This window comes from Narcine bancroftii, chromosome 7 (assembly GCF_036971445.1).
Source record: "Narcine bancroftii isolate sNarBan1 chromosome 7, sNarBan1.hap1, whole genome shotgun sequence".
Taxonomy (NCBI): Eukaryota; Metazoa; Chordata; class Chondrichthyes; order Torpediniformes; family Narcinidae; genus Narcine; species Narcine bancroftii.
Genome location: NC_091475.1, coordinates 170497014 through 170518456, shown reverse-complemented (window position 1 = coordinate 170518456; position 21443 = coordinate 170497014). Strand labels below are relative to the sequence as shown.

Genomic DNA, 21443 nt, shown 5'->3' with positions numbered 1-21443 from the left:
AACCCTGAGAGCATCGAATTAAAGTGAGAGGGGAAAAATTTTAAAGGGAACCTAAAGGGCACCTTTTCCCACTGAGAGTAGCAGATATGTGGAATGAGCTGCCAGAGCAAATGATAGAGGCAAGTTCAGTAGCAACATTTAAAATACATTTGGACAGATACAGGCAAATACAACTAGCTCAGGCAGACAGCATAACTGAAAGCCCTGTTTTTATGCTGCACAATTCTGACAATGCCAGGAGATCCCTTTGGAATGATAAGGACTACAGTCAGAAATTGTAGGGAATGGAATCTTCTTCCTTAATGCCAGTGTAGTTATGGAAATAGTAATTGGAGACCAGATAAAATCTGATGAGATATGAAGGAAAGGAAATCAGTTTGAGTGTTTGGTGCATGTTTTGGTGGAGCCTTGATGTATGGTGGGACTGTGACAAATAGTGCAAGTTTTGGCTCCAGCAAGTACAATAATACTTTTCAGTGGTAAATCCTGTTATTTAAGAAAAAGTTTTCTGTTATTCTATATTTGTGTATTATCAGTTAAGATCTTTTGTAAAACAGGTATGCGGTCGCCAAATGAATTTACTTTCTGAAACTTTTTGAGAAATACTTGCTCTCGTTTCCAAAAAAAGGGTTATATATCAGGTTTGTATCGTATTTTGTTGGAAAGTGAAAGTAAAATAGATTGGGATAAAGATAAAATGAAATGGGAAAAAGATTTAAGTTTAACAATAACTGAAGAAGATTGGTCTGAAATCTGCCGTAATAGTGTTCGAAAATTGATTAATGCTAGATTGGCGATGATTAATTATAGTTTTATACATCAATTATATTTAACACCCGAAAAATTTAAAAAATTTGGTTTTAGTAAGTCAGATCTTTGTTTTCGTTGTGATCAGGTTTCTGGTATTTTTTTACATGCTGTTTGGTTGTGTGATCGGTTACAACAATTTTGGAAAGGTATTCAATCTGTATTTAATAATCTATATAATCTTCATATTGTATTAGACCCTGATATTTTTATTAGGGAATATGCAACCGTTGATTGATTTAGAATTAGATAATTACCAGATCTCTTTTATTTACTTAGCGCTGGCAGTGGCCAAGAAATGTATAGCGATTACTTGGAAGAATAGAAATGTATTGTCTTTAGATAGGTGGTATTCAGAGATGAAGTTTTGTTTGGTTATGGAAAGAATATCTTTTTCTATACAAGATAAGATGTCTTTTTATGAGTTAAAGTCGACCCCATTCATTGATTAGATACAATTTAAATAAGTTTGAATTAATCTTTTTTTTCTTTTTAAAAAAAAATTTTTTTTGTTATATTTTTTCTATATATATGTTTTCTTTTTTCTTTTTTAATTTTTTTTATTATTAGTTTTTTTTGTTTAAGTTCTTTTTGTTTTTGTTTTTTCATATATATTCTTATATAATAAATTTTTTTTGGATTAATAATTAATACTTAATTAATTTTTTTTGTTTTTTTATATATATATCAATATTTTTAAAAGATATATATTTTTTATCTTTTTTATTATACTAATAGTATTAATTCTTCACTCTTTATCGTGGGGGTGGGGAGGGGGGGTTTAGGGGTTAAAAATAGTTTTTTTTTAAATCTTAGTTTTTAGTTGTTAGGGGGAGATGCCGAGATTGGTATTGTATTAACTATGTTACTTTATACTTGTATTACTTTATTTTGTATTTTTTCTGTACGTGAATTACTTACTTTCTTCATATGTTAAAATTAATAAATAAAGTTTCGGGAAAAAAAAGAAAAAGTTTTCTCATTGTCCTGACTTCCCATAAATAACCAACAGATTTTATACTTGATTGGATACTTGATGCAGTGCTATCACCATTGGTCACTGTTGCCCCTCAACATGTCTTGAGAATGATCATGGAACACAACAGAGAGGGTCTACCACAGACCTCCACCCCCTAAAATAATAGTGAGAAGAAGACCAAATGAACTGACCCAGTGTGTAAAAGTAGATGACACAATTTGCTTGTTTATTTTCATTGTGTGATGACATTGTTTAATGGGTCTATTGTATATGTTGAACATTTAATGGGTTTGGAGGGGGTGGGAGGGAAGGGAGGGGGGAATAAAGGGGAGAAAATGACACTGTGTTTATTCAAGAGGGAAATGTTTGTGTGTATTTTGATTAACATGGTTCATAGTGTGAAAAATTTAAAAAAATTAAAATAAAACATGTCTTGAGAATAATTTGTCAAAATTCTTTACCAAGTTGAATGTGGCAGTACAAATTTCTGATAAATAATAATTTGATTTCTTTTATCCCTTTCTGAAGTGAGACATACAAGAATATTTGCTGAACCTTATTTTAACCATCTTGATGAAGAGAATATTTTCCAATAAAGCTATTAAAAAGACAAACCCTGAATATCATATTCTAAATTTCTTCTGTAGCCACTTTCATATATTGGTTCTAAAACTTGGGGTGATTTAACGATTGTAAAGTTTGTATGTCTTAGCATGCATGTGACTATTACCCTATCACTTTCCATAAATGTTAATAAAAAAGTATGAATTTTGTTTGTTTTAGGCTATCTACAGCAGGAAAAGCTTTCTAATACTTGCAGAGCCTTTATTTTGGAAAGTTGTGATCTGAAGGAATATGCCGAGCACAGTACCGAGGATGGGGTGGTTCCGGCTTGTTTACTGGTATGCCATATACTGTATAATTTATTGAAACACAGCAATTTGTTTATTACAGTTGTTTTCCACATCCCATATAGATGAGAAATAAAATTAGTATGCCCATGAATTTAAAAATGTCAACCTTCCTATGTAATGCCAATACCATCTAAATGAAGGGAGGCACAAAATAATTTTATCCCACAATGCTTGGAGATGATGAACAGACTACACTTGCCACTGCTGAAGACCCAACTACATTTGGTCACAGGTGGAAACAGATTGTCTACATCTTGCCACTGAAAGTCTACCTTTTTCCAAATGGGTGAAGGTTTCTAATGCAGACAGCATTAGTTGTATGTAAATTATCCAGTTTCACCAGCTTGCTAGCAACAACCTTGTATTTGTATTTTTGAAAAAAAAACTTAATATACCTCTGGTTTTAATGCATTTTAATTTTATAATTTAAATGTTATTCAATTTTGTTGCCACCTTTTATGGTTTGATATTTTGTGACTGAGGGCACAATTGATGGTAATTAGCGCATGTCATTCCTCCGATGTTTTTCAAGCATGTCTATGAATCTTTGATTCTTTTTGACCAGATTGGAAATGCATACCTTAATGGAGCAAAATTCAATTTGACCATACCTTCACCTGACATGCATCTTGCTGTTGCGACTTTTTTTGTCTTAACAATTTGTGGAATTTGTTATCACTTCTCTGCAAGGGTTGGTCTGTTAAGATTTGGAACTTATTTTCAACTTTATTTGCTGATTCAGCGCTTAATCATTTGTGTATGTTTTCCTTCATTCATTTTGCTTTATTATTGATGCACATTTTGTGCAACAAATTTTATATTTTTTTAGTTAATTCTATGGGCACTCCCAGCTCTATAGTATCTACACATTTTTATTCTATTTATTAATTCAAATCTGATATCAAATCAGAGAGCATAAGTGACTCTTGTCTAGTTCATGCTGTTAACTGCCAGCGGTTAATAGGACTAAAAAAGCTCTATCAGTTATTTATTAATGAATTTATACAAGTAAATGTTTTGAATCATCATAAAATTATATTATACACTAAACACAATTCTGTAAATGTACTTGTGTGATACTTGCAGATTTAATGAAATATAATATTCTGGGTTTATAAACTATCTTTTTAAATGTAATAGTTTATTTTATATGAAAAATAAGACCATAAAATATGGGAGCAGAATTGGGCCATTCAACCCATTAAGTCTGCTCTGCCATTCAAATCATGGCATTTGATTTTTTTCTCTCTCTCAATCTCACCCTCCTGACTGTGGCAACAAATTCCACAGATTCACCACCCTGTTCCTGAAGAAATTTCTTCTTATCTCTGTTCTAAATGGATGTCCTTTTATTGTTCCTGATTACTGGAAACATCTTTTCCAGATCCTCTCTATCCAGCCATTTCAATTTTTGTTTTGTTTCAGTGAGATCCCCTCTCTTCTACCCCCCACCCCCCCAATCCTTCTGAACTCCAGTGAATACAGACTTAGAGAGCCCTCAAACACTTCTTATCCTGGGATCATTCTCGTAAGCCACCTCGGACCTTCTACTGTGGACATGACTCCAAAACTGCTCACATTACTCCATATGTTGTCTCACCAATACCTTGTAAAGCCTCTGCATTAAATTTTATATTCTAGTCTTGAAATTAATGCTAACATTGCATTTGCCTTCCTTATTACTAACTCAACCTGCAAATTAACCTGCGCTAGGACTCCCAAGTAATTTTGAATCTCTGCTTTCTGAATTCTCTCCCCATTTAGAAATTTATTGTTCTTTCTAAGAACTGCATGACCATACATGCTTTATTCTATTTGCCACTTTACACATTCTCTCAATCTATTTCGAGTCCCTTTGCAGTCTTGCTTCCTCGACACCACGCCCCTTCATCTATCTTTGGCCACAAAGCTCTCAATTCTGTAACTTAAATAATTTACATACATGTGAAAAGTAGGAGACCCAACACCGACCCGTGCGGAGCACCACTAACCAGCCAGAAAAGGCACCTTTTATTCCCACTCTTTGCCTCTGCAATCTGAGATCCTCCAGCATTTCTGTCCTTACACTTCATTCAATCTTCCATCCATGCTGGTATCTTTCCTGAAATACAATGGACTCCTTTATTGTTTAGCAGCCTCATGTGCAGCACCTTGACAAAAGCCTTCTGAAAATCCAAGTAAACAATATCCACTGATGCTCCTTTGTCTGTCCATCCTAAATAAAAGTAAATGGGAAGCATTCAGGACATATCACAGTTGCTGCTTTATCACTCTCCACCAGAAGTGCAAGTTGATTTGTGGTGTATTCTCTTTACTGAATTTTGTTTGCATTTTAATCCGAAAGTGTGAAACTTGTGTGTGTGGAATAGTGATAAAATTGCAGTAATATTCTATGTGGAAAAATTGAATGACTTGTTTTAATACTGAATTAGTCAGCTAGATGTAAGCCATTAGAAAAACCTGTTATTTATTTATTTTTCTACTCTGTCTTTCAGGCAGAATATTGCAGACCAGGACAGGTTTTTTTAAATACTTTATATAAAATTTTAAATCCACAATGTAATACCCCAACCCCCATACCCACCCACATCCCACACCCAAAGAGAGAAAATGGAGATTTAACATCAAAAATACAGTAAACCCACCATGGATCAAAGCAATACCACCACGATGAGCTTCAGGGAATTCAAAATTTAAAACCCATATAGTCCAAATAGGGCTCCATACTTCAGAAAAAAAAAAGATAATTATGACGCGAATTGTATGTTATTTTTTTCCAAAGAAATACATGACCTCAATTCCATATGCCACCTCTGCAAACCCAAATCAATCTCATTTTTTCAAGTAGTAGCTATACATTTCCTTACTACCACCATTGCCAACCTTAAAAACGCAATTTGATACTTAGTCAACCTCAAAATCAAACTCAACCTTTTACCATTACCTAATTAAAAACAATGTTGGGTCTGACAGGTTGTTGTGTCATAGTTACCTCCATCCCTCCAGTAATCCCTAATAGCACTATTTGAGATAATGGATTATGCCTCCATTAGCATTGCCTGCATGTAAATTGTTGTAATAATGTAACTGAATTCACATATTTTTGCGATGAATTGCAGACTAATATAGAATTCTTTTTTAATCAGTCACTATTTGGAAAGAACTTGAAAACTATTCTCAATGAATATGTGGTTATGAAGGCAAGAGGTAAGCATAATCTCTGATTGATCTTTTGATTTTGTGAATGTAGCCTGTGATTTTTTTCTCCATCAATGGAGAATACAGAAACAAAAAGTAAAGACCAAATAATTGCTATTAAGTGTTTGAGAGTAGAACAACATCTAAAACTAATGATGTTCTAAGTCATAGAAACAAGTAATTAATTTTTAGCATAATAGGCAGGAATGATGGGCATGAGTTTGTGTCCAGCATGGAGAACAGAATTGATATTGTACACTCTGCAAATTACACAATGTATGTAATCCTCTTCCAGTGATCTCTCACTTTTTCATTTTGTCATCTTCCTCTTTAATTATTCACATTTATATTCTTTCTTTGGCTTGGCTTCGCGGACGAAGATTTATGGAGGGGGTAAATGTCCACGTCAGCTGCAGGCTCGTTTGTGGCTGACAAGTCCGATGCGGGACAGGCAGACACGGTTGCAGCGGTTGCAGGGGAAAATTGGTGGGTTGGGGTTGGGTGCTGGGTTTTTCCTCCTTTGCCTTTTGTCAGTGAGGTGGGCTCTGCGGTCTTCTTCAAAGGAGGTTGCTGCCCGCCGAACTGTGAGGCGCCAAGATGCACGGTTTGAGGCGATATCAGCCCACTGGCGGTGGTCAATGTGGCAGGCACCAAGAGATTTCTTTAGGCAGTCCTTGTACCTTTTCTTTGGTGCACCTCTGTCACGGTGGCCAGTGGAGAGCTCGCCATAGAAGACGATCTTGGGAAGGTGATGGTCCTCCATTCTGGAGACGCGATCCACCCAGCGCAGCTGGATCTTCAGCAGCGTGGACTCGATGCTGTCGACCTCTGCCATCTCGAGTACTTCAACGTTAGGGATGAAAGCACTCCAATGAATGTTGAGGATGGAGCGGAGACATCGCTGGTGGAAGCGTTCTAGGAGCCGTAGGTGATGCCGGTAGAGGACCCATGATTCGGAGCCGAATACCCACACATTTATATAATCTGTCAAAAACCCAGGGAACAACCAGAAACATCAAATTAGTTTAACATTAAACTGCATTAAAATCTGTTAATCTATCATCCTTGTGCAAACTAACCTACACTTGCTCCCATTTTACCAAAATCTGAAGTTTAAAATGATCATTCTTGGAGTTTGCATTCATTTGTGCCTTATCTTTATAAACTATTGTGGGAACAACTGATAAATGTTATAAATACCTTGCTCCATCCCACAGTCATCCCTTGGATTTGGGCTTCCTGTTCAAAACTGATTTGTCTCCTTTTCATTTTCTCATTTGAAAATCTCCTTAGGCTTGGTATCTGATTTTGACATTTGTCTATTCTTTCTTCTGTTTGAAGGTTATATAAATGCAAGTCTTTGTTATCAAGCAAATCCAGATGTGAGCTCAGTTGCCTCTGTGCAATAAGAGTTTCCAATAAGAGGTTGTTTGTATTGCAAATCTGAAATTGTTCTGCTCTGCAGATGTGTGATTTACTAACTTCCTTATTCATACTATATTATAGTTCAGAAAATTTTTGATTGCTATATTATTTCCCACCAAAACTCTGTAATCAGGACTCAGCTCTACCCAAAGTGTAATTTATTGTACCTAAAGAAAATCCAGTAGTAACCAGGGCAGATTAAAATGCACCTGTAGCATAATATGTGGGAAGAATGCAGAACTATTTACTCTGGTGTCCTAATGATGGAGCCGTGAATTGGTATAACCATATAACAGTTTACAGTGCGGGAACAGGCCAGATCCGCGCCGGTTCACTTGAACAATTCCTCCAGTTCCCCCTTCCCACTCTCCGCCCTTAACTCTCCAACCCCCTCATATCCATGTACACATCCAACCTTAAATGACAGAAAGGACCCTGCCGCAACTATCTCCTCTGGAAGATCATTCCATTCTGCCACCACTATCTGAGTGAAGAAGCATCCTCTAACATTTCTCCTAAAGTTTTGCCCCCTTATCCTTAACTTATGCCCTCTTGTTCCAACCTCCCCTGCCCTCAGGAAAGTCTACTCATGTCTAGTCTATCTATTCCCTTCATAATTTTTAAATACCTCTATCAAATCCCCTCTCAACTGTCTATGTTCCAATGAACAAAGTCCCAGTCTCCTTCATCCTTCTCTGTACTCTAGATGTTGTAAGCCAGGCAACATCCTTGTAAATCTTCTTTGCACCCTCTCCACCTTATCTATATCTTTCCAATAATTTGGAGACCAGAACTGAACACAATACTCCAAACCTGGCCTCACCAATGCCTTAAACAGTTGCAGCATCACTTCCCAGCTCCTATATTCTATACTATGATTTATGAAGGCCAACATACTATATGCTTTCTTAACCACTCTGTCTACATGGGAATCCACCTTCAAGGAACTCTGTACCATAACTCCAAGATCTCTCTGTTCCTCTGCATACCTCAATGTCCTCCCCTTAACTGCATATGTCCTATTTTGGTTATTTTTTCCAAAATGCAGCACCTCGCACTTGTCTACATTAAATTCCATCTGCCATCTTTCAGCCCACTTTTTCAAACAAACCAAATCCTTCTGTAATCCAAGAAAGCCTTCCTCACTATCCACCACTCCCCCTATTTTCGTATCGTCTGAATATTTGCTTACTCTGTTAACCACCCCCTCCAAATCATTAATATAAATGATAAACAACAGGGGACCCAGCACCAATCCCTGAGACACACCACTTGTCACAAGCTTCCATCCTGACAGACTCTCTGCTGTCTATCTTCCAGCAACCTCTGAACCCATCTCACTATCTCTTTATCAATCCCTAGTGACTGAACCTTCCTTATTAACCTTACATGAGGAACTTTATCAAAAGCTTTACTAAAATCCAAATAGATCATGTCAACTGCCCTACCTTCATCCACTTTTCTTGTCTCCTCTTCAAAAAAACTCAACCAGATTCACAAACCCATGCTGGGTGCCCCGATGAGTCCCTGCCTATCCAGATATTTGTATATACTATCTCTAAGAATACCCTCCATAACTTTCCCCACCACCGAAGTCAAACTTACTGGCTGATAATTACTTGTGCCCTTTTTAAAAAAACAGAACTACATTTGCAACCCTCCAATCTTGCAACTCCACACCATCCTCCAGTGATCGTTGGAAAATCACTGTCAGAACCCTCACTATTTGCACACTGACCTCCCTTAAAATCTTGGGAAAAATCCCACCAGGACCGGGAGACTTAACCACCTTTATTGACCATAGAAGCTCCAAAACCCTCTCTCTACTAATCCCTATCCTTTCTATAACTAAGCCATTTGCCTCACTTATCTCACATAGTCCAATGTCCCTTTCCCTCATGAACACAGACGAGAAAAAAAATCATTCAATATCTCCCCCATCTCATACGATTCCTCACATTGTCCACCGTTGCCATTTTCCAGTGGACCTACTCTATCCTTAACCCTCCTTTTACCCTTAGGATTCACTTTCCCCTTATTAGCTATGGACATCTCGTACCTTCTTGTTGCCTTTCTAATTTCCTCCTTCAGGTTCATTCTGTAATCTAAGTAATGATCATACATCTCATCAATGTTTTGTTTCTTATATTTAATATAGGCCTCCTTCTTATCCCGAACCAACTTCCTAATTTTTCTAGAAAACCACGGCTCCCTTGAACTTTTGGTCTTGCCTTTCGGCTGGACTGGAACATAAAGATCCTGTCCTCTCAAAATCTCGCCTTTAAATACCCTCCAATTTTCCTCGACATCCTTTCTGGCAAAAAGATCAGCCCACACAACTCTCTGTAAATCCATTCTCATTTCTTCAAATCTGGCCTTCTCCCACTCGAAAACCTTCGACTTCGGACCTGACCTGTCCCTTTCCATAATTAAGCTAAAGGACCCATGATCACTGGATCCGAAGTTCTCCCCAGTGCTCACCTCTGTCACCTGCCCTATTTCATTCCCTAACAACAGATCTAACACTACTTCCACATACTGCTGCAAAAAGCAGTCCTGAACACATTGTATAAACTCCAAGCCACCCTGCCCTCCCATTGTCTGTGTTTCCCAATCTATGTCAGGAAAATTTAAATCCCCAACCAACACCACCCTATTCCTACTGCACATCTCAGCTATTTCCTTGCACATTTGCTCTCCTTGTTCCCTTTCCCCATTTGGCGACCTATAATATACCCCTATAATAGTAACCTCACCCTTATTTTTTAGTTCTACCCACACTGCCTCCCTCGATGAGTCCTCCAGACTGGAGGGCTTACCTCAGCAGCGCTGTAATATCTTTCCTAACAAGTAATGTCACACCTTGCCTTCTTACTCCTCCAATTCTGTCACATCTAAAGCAGCAAAATCCTGGAATATTTAACTGCCAGTCACGACCCTCCTTCAACCACATCTCACTAATGGCCACAACATCATAACGCCATGTGTCAATCCACACCTTTAGCTCATCCACCTTCCTTACAACACTCCTTGTATTGAAATAAATACATCTCAGTGATCTCCCGCATCCTACCTTCTGCTATCACCCTCTCTACCATTCTCACAATAGTCATTATAGTATCTATTCATTACTTCCTGCTATTCAACCCCAAATTATGTGAATATGCCTACAAACCCTCTCTCTGCTGTCCCCAACTATACTACTTTAAAGCTCCCCTGGTAGCCCTAGCAAATGCCCCTGCCAGGAGACTGGTCCCCCTGGGATTCAGATGTAACCCATCGTAATGGTATAGGTCCCATTCCCCCGCCCCCCCCCCCACTAATAATTTGTTACTGCGAATGAAAATGTCCATTTTTATTAGTAAAAAGCTGAATTTTACTATATATTTCAACAAAACATTTTGTTTTATTTTGTTACATCTATTTTAGATTCAATGCCAGAAGCTCCTGCTGTGTTGCCATCTTTATGGAAGAAATTGGAATATACTCTTTCTCAAATTAGGTATGAAGTCCCCTCAGCCTGATGAACTTCGGTTACTATTTTTGAACATGATAAAATGACAATTCATGGGTTCTACCATTACCTGTGAACCTGGAAATGGAATTGTTTCCTGTTGCGGACACCTGATTTCAGGCATCTATTGTATGATCATTTGTGGTGCAGACCTTTTTCTATTTCATATTGCACATCTCCATCCTCAATGTAATTGTTCCATGTCACAAAGCTAATCATTCTTTACTTTTTGTATGGATTTGTCTATTTAGTGTTAATTATTAAGCAATTCACACCACGAGGAGTTTTATTTAGATCAACTAAACTGATGTTGCAAGAGTATACTTAAATATTTCTTGCATTGGTACCCATTACAGGTATAAGTGGTGAAATTTTTTTTAGGCAAATTGTGTTCCACAGTGTATTTTCAATATAATACATATATTTTACAACTCACTCTTCATAAATATTCTCTTATTTTGAAAGGAATAAGTTGGTCCTCAAGTTAAGGTCCTAAAGAGAGGGAAGACTGATTTCAATAATATAAGAAAGGTCCTGGTGAAAAAAGATTGGGAGAAAAAGCTTGTATATAAAATGTCATCTGACAAGTGGAAGTCTTTTAAAAGAGTTGTTGAGGGTTCAGGGCCACATTTTCTGGTAAGGACGAAAGGCAAAGATGACAAGATTTGGGAACCTGGGGTGATGGAGAATGTTGAATATTTGATGAGGGGAAACAATGGAAAGATGAATTAGATGTAGCAACTAGAATTAAGTGCAGTATTTGGGAGGGAGCAAGAAAGAATTTAGGAGGGCACAAAGGGCCTATGAAATATCCTGACCAAGTAAGATTAAGAAGAACCTCGACATTCTATAAACAAATCAGGTAGCCAGGAGAAAATGGATTCCCTCAGTTAACCCTTAGTCCCTTTGTGTTGAGCCATGGGATGTGAGTGAGATGCCATGGGATGTGAGTGAGGTGCTATGTGAGAGGATACAGAGATTAGTGGGTTCAAGGAAGTATGTTGATGGTCTGTAGAGTGTCAGTATTAAGAAAGTGGAGGTGTTAAATGTGCACAAGAGTTGATCATTTCCAGAGCTGAATACTATGTGAAGCAAGAAAGAAAACATGGGACATTTTTGCTTTTTTGACCATCAGAGGCAAGGTATCAGACTGGAAGAGAGCTCATGTTCTTTCATTAGAGAGCAGCAATAAGATGGTTAACAGTAGGCTTGTTAAATAAATAAATAGAATTTAGTGGGAAAAATTTTGGTGAAAATTCTGAAGGACAGGGTGCTGATAAGAGATGGTCAGCAAGGCTTTGTGTAGGGGTATGCCTATCACAAATTCAGTAGAGTTTTTGAAGAGGTAAGTAAGAAGATTGAAGGAAGGGCGATGGGTATTTATATATATATTGTGGATATGGACTTTTGATAAGATTCCGCATGATGGACTGATCTGGAGGTTAAAGTAAATGGGATCCAAGGAAAGTTGGCAAACAAATTGGAATTGTGATAGGAGCCAGAGGATAGTGGAGAAAATATGCAATTCTAATTGGGTTTTTGATCAAATATGTACTAAAGAGAATATACATTATCCACATCCAAGTTGTTAATATAGGAAGTATGATTAATAAGTTTGTGGATGATGTTAAAATTGGTGACCTTGTGGAAAATGAGGAAGGTTATCTCAGACCACAGCTGAATATAGATCTGTTAAAATGGAGCCTTGACAGATGGAATATAATCTGGACAAGTGCATTTTGGGAAGTGAAATCAGGTAGATGATGTAGAGTAAATGGTAGGGCACAAAGAAATGTTGATGAACAAAGGGATATAGGGGTTCAAGTCCAAAGTGACAACACTGGTAGGATGAAGAGGACATATGATGACATGCTTGGACTTGTTGGTCGAGGCATACAAAATTAGTTAAATTTATTTTTTTTATTTAGACATTCAGCGCGGTAACGGGCCATTTCGACCCACAAGTCTGAACTGTCCGTACTACACACCAGTACGTTTCGAACGGTGGGAGGAAAACAACCCCCGGGAAAAACCCACATTGACATGGGGAGAACATACCAACTCCTTACAGACAGCATGAGATTCAAACCCCGGTCCCGATTGCTGGCGCAGTAAAGGTGTTGCACTAGCCGCTATGCCAGCCTTGCCACCTGAGGGATGTTATGCTGCAGATTTACAAATTACTGCATTTGGAATATCATACAGTTTTAGTTGCCACAGTACAAGGAAGTATATGGCTGCGCTTGAGAGGGTGTGGAAGAGATTTACTAGATGTCATTTGGAATGGAGCACTGCAGTTATGGGATGAAATTGGAAAGTAGGCTTCTTTGGAGTGACAGAGACTGAAAGTTGAATTGATAGGTTTAAATAAAAATTATGAGAGAGAGGTGGAGCAGATTGAATTCTTTAGCCATCATAGAGTATCAAGAACAAGAAGGCATCAGCTTTGAGATGAGCAGGAGTTTTAAAGGGGATCTGATCGTTTTTTTTTAAACACAGGAATAATTGATAACTGGAACCTGCTGCTCAGATACAAATCACTTTTCTTTTAGACTGGCATCATGGTAACAGGCCCATCCAGCCAATGAACCCGTGCTGGCCAAATACTGTATATTTTGAAAGGTGGGAGGAAACCAGAGCAGACATAGAGGGAACGTACAAACTCATTAGACAGTGCCGGATTCAAACTTGGGTTGCTGGTGCTGTAATAGCGTGCACTGACCTCTACACTACTATGTTCAAGAGATATTTAGAAAGGTGCTTGCATCATCAAGACTTTGCAGGATAGGATATGGACCTAATGCAGGCAAATGGAATTAATGCACACCAGCAAAAAGGTCAGTATGGTGGGCCGAAGAACCCATTTCACTGATGTACGAATTTGTGACTGAATCTATTTTGGCTTCATTACCTAACAAACAGGCTCTATTGGTCAATGCTGCCCATCTTTTGTTAATCAATTGATATTCTTCCTAATGTGGAGCTACTAAATTAGAGACCTGTTGATTTGAATTGACCTTAAATTGAATTGTTATTCCTGAGTTTGGATTCTGAAACATTGCTACATCTAACAAATGTATTTTCTTTCATCTGCAGGAGCTTGCAGCAAAGCTCTACTGTACTTGCAGCAAACCAGAGAGGTATCTTTTAATAGAAATACAGATTTAATTTTGGATATGCCTTTCACTTCGTAAAAACATTTTTAAAATCTCTGCTATCTTTGGAGCTGAATTTATGGCTGCGGGAAAACCAAAATCAACTATTTTCTGTCTAATAAATTAATTTTGGATTACTAGAAAAAATAAATAAATGACATATCAGTACTGAGATATTAAAATTCGCACGTTGATAAAATTTACGGCAATTGCACACTCTGTTTTCAATGGGGAAGTTGATTCCCCATTCAATAAAAGTTACTCCGGTATGGTTTTTCTACAGCTCGAACAAAAAATGGTTTGAATGAATTGAGGCGCCAAGGAAAGGCTTCTTCAAAGCAGATATCCAAGGCGAATTCTGGCCTCTTGGCAATTTCTTCACAAACAGAGCAGAGGGTTATCGCACCTTTGTCAGCAAGCCCAGTGGTAATTGCACACAGTTCTGGAACCAGTCCACTCATTCCACAAGTTCGAATGGATGGATATGCAAATCAAATCCGGTCACAAGGTGCAAGTCGACCTGCCATTAACTCAGCTAGTAAGTAGATGCTTATGGAATGTGATCTTATAAGAAAAGATTTTAATTTGGTTTTGATAGCAATACAGTTGAATGTTATTAATTTAGGCTTCCTTCATTGCAGTCAAATCTTTACCATTGGTGGAGTTGTATATTCATTAATTATAAAGTGGACATAATTTTTTAAATTTATGTATTAAATTTCTTAAACTTTACCTGTCTATTGCTGAAAATGCACTAAGAAGATTTTGCTCCCAAACATACACAATTTTCAACAAAGCTTTTGTCTATGTTTAATCTTGAATAATAAATCATCCTATGGGGCTACTGATTTACAATCTCAGCCAAAAAAAAGTTGTTTCATTTTTTTTTTATTTAGGTGAAACTCTTCACATTGTTGTTCCTGGACCCAATGATCGAAGATTACAACCTGAACATGTTTCTCCAGGGAAACGAAAGTGGTAAATTAGTAGGCTGCAAAACCTTTAAATGGAGGCTGTCTTTGGTTAACAAACAGATCCTGTTTTTACAGCTATTTCTTTCTGTAAGTCAGAAAATGTACAATAATTACTTGTTATGGTAACCATACGACAGAATTATCATGAAATCAAAAGCATACAAGAACAATTGCTAAATTACTAATTACCAAGTGGAGAGAGGAAATTAGTTCTCATTCATAGAAATATATACATATGGTAATATTGGACTTTGGTATTTAATATTATGGGAGCTTGATAGTATGTTTAGATGTCCATAAGTGGGCCATTTGTAATCCAGGGACAGCCTGTATTGTAATTAAAGGTAATATAAATTTTAATTCATAAATTGCACATTTCTAATATTTTGCACAAGCATTTAATAATTGAGGTTATTTCTTGATTTTATTTGTTTGAAAATGTCTGCTTTTATCTTCCTAAATTGATAAATCTTTAAAAGGTATAGTGATTAATAAACTTTGCAAACCAGAGTTTCAGTGAAGATAACTTCCTTTTCATAAATATAGTAATCTCATCCACTGGAACAGAGTGAAACAAATGAATTTAATAGCTAAGGAAACCAGATTATTCAAAATGGTCGCTAGCTTGTGTTTACAATTAAATTCCAGTTTTTTTGACTACAATTTGGAAACACAATCTGTGATTTTTGTTTTTTTTTAATTGGAACCTTCATTACTAAGTTCAAATTTTATCAGATGGTTACAAAATTATTTACATTTTACCACAGGTTTTGGATAGCAAAGTTTCTTCCTGTCTTTCCTTGCTGCATAATTGGCATGATCTGTCTTTGCCATTTGCATTTTTTCATGTAATTTTCACTTGATGTGTCCTGTTTCTCTTGTACTAATTCCTGTTGCCTTTCCTTTAGAGTGCAATTAGTGTATTTAAAATTAGATACAAATGAATAACCAGAGAAGCAAGAAAGCATGCAATATATGAGAGTGTTGGGAGGGCAAGGACATTTTATGCTTGCCATGTATGTTTTTTTTTGTTTGATTCTTAGATTATGGATGCAGCATTGTGTTACTGCTGTGAAAATTGAGCACCTGATGCCAGATATTGCTGCTTTCTAGTACGAGCACCAAGCTGATGTTGATTTGGTACTCTTACTTCATCACATATTGCATTTATTTTGTTGGGATAATCTTGAAATCCGTTCGCTACAAAATGTTTCTAGTGGGTTACACTTGCTTGTTATGGCTAGAGGTTATGAAATATGATTTAGCCAAAATGATTCTGCAATACACTTGCATGGATTCATCCAAATACAATACTTTGAGTGGTATGATTGCAGTTGCGATTAAACCAAAGGCCCTTATGAGAAATAATGTCATACTGCGATGAGCAGTGTGCTGCAGGATGAAGATTTGCTTACATTCCATTGTTAACGTATCTAACCACTAAGAAAAGGTGGGAAAAAAAATTGAACAGCACTAGAATCAAGCACATAGGGTTTGTAACAAACAATTAATAACTTGTTTGAGCCAATTTGAGGTTATGGAGAAATTTGTGCTCAGTTCATGTTATGAGACCAGAGACTAGGGATGGGTCCTAATGAAACAAGTGAGTGGGTGAAGTGGAAAGTAGTACTGTACCCACAGTGGAAGCAATTATGTAGGCATCTCACTAAGATCAAGTGTATTGAGACTATGATCAAAACAAATACCAGATGTTGAGTCCCAACAATCTGGATTCTGAAAAGATCTATGTGGTCATAGTTGACAGTGGATTTTATTTATATCCATCTCCAACGTCTTCAGTGCAGTGTCCATAATCGCTCATAAAGTTGTGCAATGTGGAAATAGCCCCTTCGGACCAATGTGCCCACTCTGACTAAAATGCCTGTGTTAGGCCCATATCCCTCTAAATCTAACCAATCCAAGAATCTGTCCAAATTTCTCACTGATTTTTTTTCCCTATTTTGTGCAAAAGATTCGGTGCATCCATCCAATTTATTCCTCATGATTTTGTATCCTCCTGTGCTGAAAGTAATAAAGCCTTTGTCTGCTCAACCTCCCTATGGTTCAGGCTCCTGAGTCCTGAGATCATCTAGCTTTTGTGTTGGATGGTGATCAAAACTGAACACAATGCAGGTACTCCCCGACTTGTGACCTACTCAACGCGTTCATCCACATATACGACCAAATTTTTAAAAAAATAAAAATAAAATTTACGTAGTTTACGTTGTAATTGACAGACTATAATGGGTACAAGGCATGTTAGGGCCAAAATGTGCATACGTTATATTCGGCATCCTGTGGTCTATAGGCTGGGCACAGCCATCTTGATTCCTATTCGCATGTGTTACTCTTCGGTTGGCACATACGCTGTGTGTTCACATATTGGAGTTTGGTTGGTGCATGCACAGTGGGTTCATCTATTAGTGTTCGGCTGGCGCATGCGCGAGAGTTAAGGGCGCTTAACTCTCCTGCATTTTCCAACCAAACTCCAATACGCAAACCCACTGTGGATGCGCACAGGAATCAGGATGGCGGCGCCCATCCTATGGCGCCCGGGACACCGAATAACAAGGTAAGTATTGTAAGGTAAAACATCATGAGATGGGAATGTGTAGGGAGTTACCCTGTACAGGGCAGTAACAAGAAGGGGAGGTGTCCTTGTACTCCTGTTAGGTAAAACATCATGAGATGGGAATGTACAGGGCTGTAACAAGATGTGAATGCATCCTTGTACTTACAAGATAAGAGAGACATTGATGGATTGAGAGGCAGGAAGCTAGCAGGGAAAGGATAGCAACAGTTTTAGTCATTGGACAAGTAATGATATGATGATGTTCTAAGCACATATCCAAGGGTATAAAAAATCACCATTTTGCTGATAACGGCAGAATGCATTCTCCGACTAACATGGTTAGTCGCAAGTGTTACAATCCGGTAATAAAGAACAAAGAACCCTGATTTCGACTCAGCCTGGTGTTTGTCTCACTCATTCATGAACAAAGCAGACCTAACAGTATGCATATTTTGAATCTTACATGCCCTGTATCCCTGTTTATAGTTTGTCAAATACAGCAAAAATCTACGATGAAATAAAGATTAGATTAAAAAATTTGCTTTAAGACTTCGGTACTCCGTGTGCGCAGACAAAATTCCGTCTTGCATCCATTCTGAGATGTGGCTGATCCTTCGGTGCCAATTATGGTAGTAAGTCAGTGACTTCCTGCATTCAAAATGGGGCCTTGCATAGTCTTGACCAATTGCAACATGACCTCTTAACCTCTATACTCTGACTGAAGGTCAATGCTGAAACCCGATCTACCAGTGACACCACTTTCAAGATACAGTATACCCGTAGATGCGTATGCTCAAAAACATTCCCCAGATCCCTACCATTTACTGTGCAGGTTCCACCCATGTTTGACTTCCCAAAAGCAATGTGTTGTATTTTCTGGATTAAATCCATTAACCATTCCTTTGCCCACTTTATTGAATGCCTTGCTGAAATCCAGTCTCTACATCTACAGCTCTGACATTATTGGCCACTTTTTTTTCCTGAGACATTTATAAAAGGAACAAAAGCATTTGATCAAACGTTGGGTTTGATTAGACTAGGAATGTCTTCTAGGCAGGGTTGCCCACTTTCACCATTTTTATTTGTATTGGTAATAGAACCGTTAGCTGAAATCATTCGAGGGGACAAGGAAATTACAGTTTTTGAGATAGGAGACAGAGTACATAAAATTAATCTTTTTGCGGATGATGTTATAGTATATTTGACTAGACCCGAAATTTCAGTGAATATGCCCATTCAGAGCCAGCTCTTCAGCGCTTGACGTCCTGTTTTGCGGAAACTGCCAAAATGTTTGGCCTGGAAGTCAGCCTGAAGAAAACTGAGGTCCTCCATCAGCCAGCTCCCCACCATGACTACCAGCCCCCCCACATCTCCATCGGGCACACAAAACTCAAAACGGTCAACCAGTTTACCTATCTCGGCTGCACCATTTCATCAGATGCAAGGATCGACAATAAGATAGACAACAGACTCGCCAAGGCAAATAGAGCCTTTGGAAGACTACACAAAAGAGTCTGGAAAAACAACCAACTGAAAAACCTCACAAAGATAAGCGTATACAGAGCCGTTGTCATACCCACACTCCTGTTCGGCTCCGAATCATGGGTCCTCTACCGGCATCACCTACGGCTCCTAGAATGCTCCACCAGCGTTGTCTCCGCTCCATCCTCAACATTCATTGGAGCGCTTTCATCCCTAACGTCGAAGTACTCGAGATGGCAGAGGTCGACAGCATCGAGTCCACGCTGCTGAAGATCCAGCTGCGCTGGGTGGGTCACGTCTCCAGAATGGAGGACCATCGCCTTCCCAAGATCATGTTATATGGCGAGCTCTCCACTGGCCACCGTGACAGAGGTGCACCAAAGAAAAGGTACAAGGACTGCCTAAAGAAATCTCTTGGTGCCTGCCACATTGACCACCGTCAGTGGGCTGATATCGCCTCAAACCGTGCATCTTGGTGCCTCACAGTTTGGCGGGCAGTAACCTCCTTTGAAGAAGACCGCAGAGCCCACCTCACTGACAAAAGGCAAAGGAGGAAAAACCCAACACCCAACCCCAACCCACCAATTTTTCCCTGCAACCGCTGCAACCGTGTCTGCCTGTCCCGCATCGGACTTGTCAGCCACAAACGAGCCTGCAGCTGACGTGGACATTTACCCGCTCCTTAAATCTTCGTCCGCGAAGCCAAGCCAAAGAAAGAAAGAACAAGTTAGTAAAATTTAAATGGCAAAATGAGAGGGTTAAATATTTGGGGATAATAGTCAGTAATCAATTGAATAATTTGTATAAATTGAATTATTTACCAATTTTAAAAAGATTGAAGAAATTGCCAATAACGTTAATAGGGTGGGTGAATTGTGTTAAAATGAATATTTTTCCCAGAATTCATTACTTATTTCAAACATGACCAATTCAGGTACCTGAAATGTTTTTTAGACAATTAAATAAGAATTTTAGGGAGTTTTTATTGAAAAGAAAATCAGCAAGGATAAGTATGGAGAAATTGACATGGAAAAAAGATCAAGGAGGTTGAGATTACCAAATTTAAAAAATTATTATAAGGCAGCTCAATTGAAATTTTTGTCTTCTTGTTATCCAAGATTTGAAAAAGTATCTTGGATAGATATTGAGATGAATCATATCGGTGAAGAAAGCCCAGAACAAATACTGTATAAATTGAATTATGAAATTTTTAAATGTAGAAAAGAAATACCAATTTTAAGGCATTTGTTTCTAATATGGAACAGGATACATGTGGAAAGAGCTATAAGGAACTATCAGTTGGCTCAATTGACTTTAAAACAGAATCAGCTTCTTCCATTTACAATAAATAATTCTTTATTTGACAATTGGAATGAGAAAGGTATACAGAAAATATGAGATTGTTTTAAAGATTCATTGTTTATGACATCTGATCAATTAAAGGAGAAATATGGGATATAAAATACAATACAGTAAAATCTCGTTAGAATGCAGTAGCTGGGGGTCCAAACTTTCATGTCACGTTACAGCCGAGTCGCGGAACAGATGCATATATGAAGCAGGAAAACAGAATTTAAGACCATCCGAAGTGTGCTGCCGTATCCACCCCAACCCTCTTCCAGTCGCGCTGCCAGTCTCCTCGTCCACAGACACCCGTGCTATAAGCAATTCTGCGGATTAATGAATTGCATTCTAACGCAGTTACAATTATGATCATATTTGAAGGAAAACATAGGATGAATTTGAGACTTCCGGAATTTAGTTAATTTGAATATGTTATGACATACTTTTATTCAAAGATTTATAACTACTATGTATAATAAATTAAAGGAAATGAAGGATTTGTATAAAACTAAACTGAAGTGGGTACAGGATTTAAATATACAAATTCAAGAAAAAGTATGGATGAAATTGTGTAGAGATAGTGTAACTAATACAATCAATGCTAGATATCAAATGGTTCAATAGAATTTTTTTACATCAAATGTATTATGCACTCTATAAGTTGTATAAATTTAAATGTCTCTGCTCAATGTTTTAAATGTTAAAAAAAAGAGGTTGGTAATTTTTTGCATTCAGTATGGTTGTGTGAAAAGGTAAAAGATTTTTATAAAGAATTTTGTTATTTTAGAGAAGATATTAAAAATGAAGATTGAATTGGATCCAAGTATTTTTTTTGTTGGGCAATATGATGAAGATATTAAGTTGGAATTAGATAAATATAAAAAGAGATTTTTGAGTCTAGCAACAGCAAAAGTGAGAAAGTGTGTCGCTAAAATGTGGAAATTGGAAAATAATGTTAAATTAGAAGAATGGTTTAATGAAATAAAATATTGTCTCCCATTAGCAAAAAATACTTATAATATGAGAGATGATTATGATCAATTTTGTCAAATATGGGAGCCTTGTATGAGATTTATGAA

General features: G+C 37.6%; 1 protein-coding gene across 1 annotated transcript in view; it reads left to right on the top strand.

Moving 5' to 3' along the window:
• The window catches only part of npat (nuclear protein, ataxia-telangiectasia locus), a 56854-nt gene that overhangs the window by 5630 nt on the left and 29781 nt on the right, over window positions 1–21443 (top strand). Inside the window, exons 2-7 of the mRNA XM_069891277.1 lie at window positions 2570–2688; window positions 5847–5907; window positions 10753–10825; window positions 13934–13977; window positions 14276–14530; window positions 14889–14970. Of these exons, the coding sequence (XP_069747378.1) occupies window positions 2570–2688; window positions 5847–5907; window positions 10753–10825; window positions 13934–13977; window positions 14276–14530; window positions 14889–14970 (634 nt within the window). The remainder of the gene's footprint in view (window positions 1–2569; window positions 2689–5846; window positions 5908–10752; window positions 10826–13933; window positions 13978–14275; window positions 14531–14888; window positions 14971–21443) is intronic.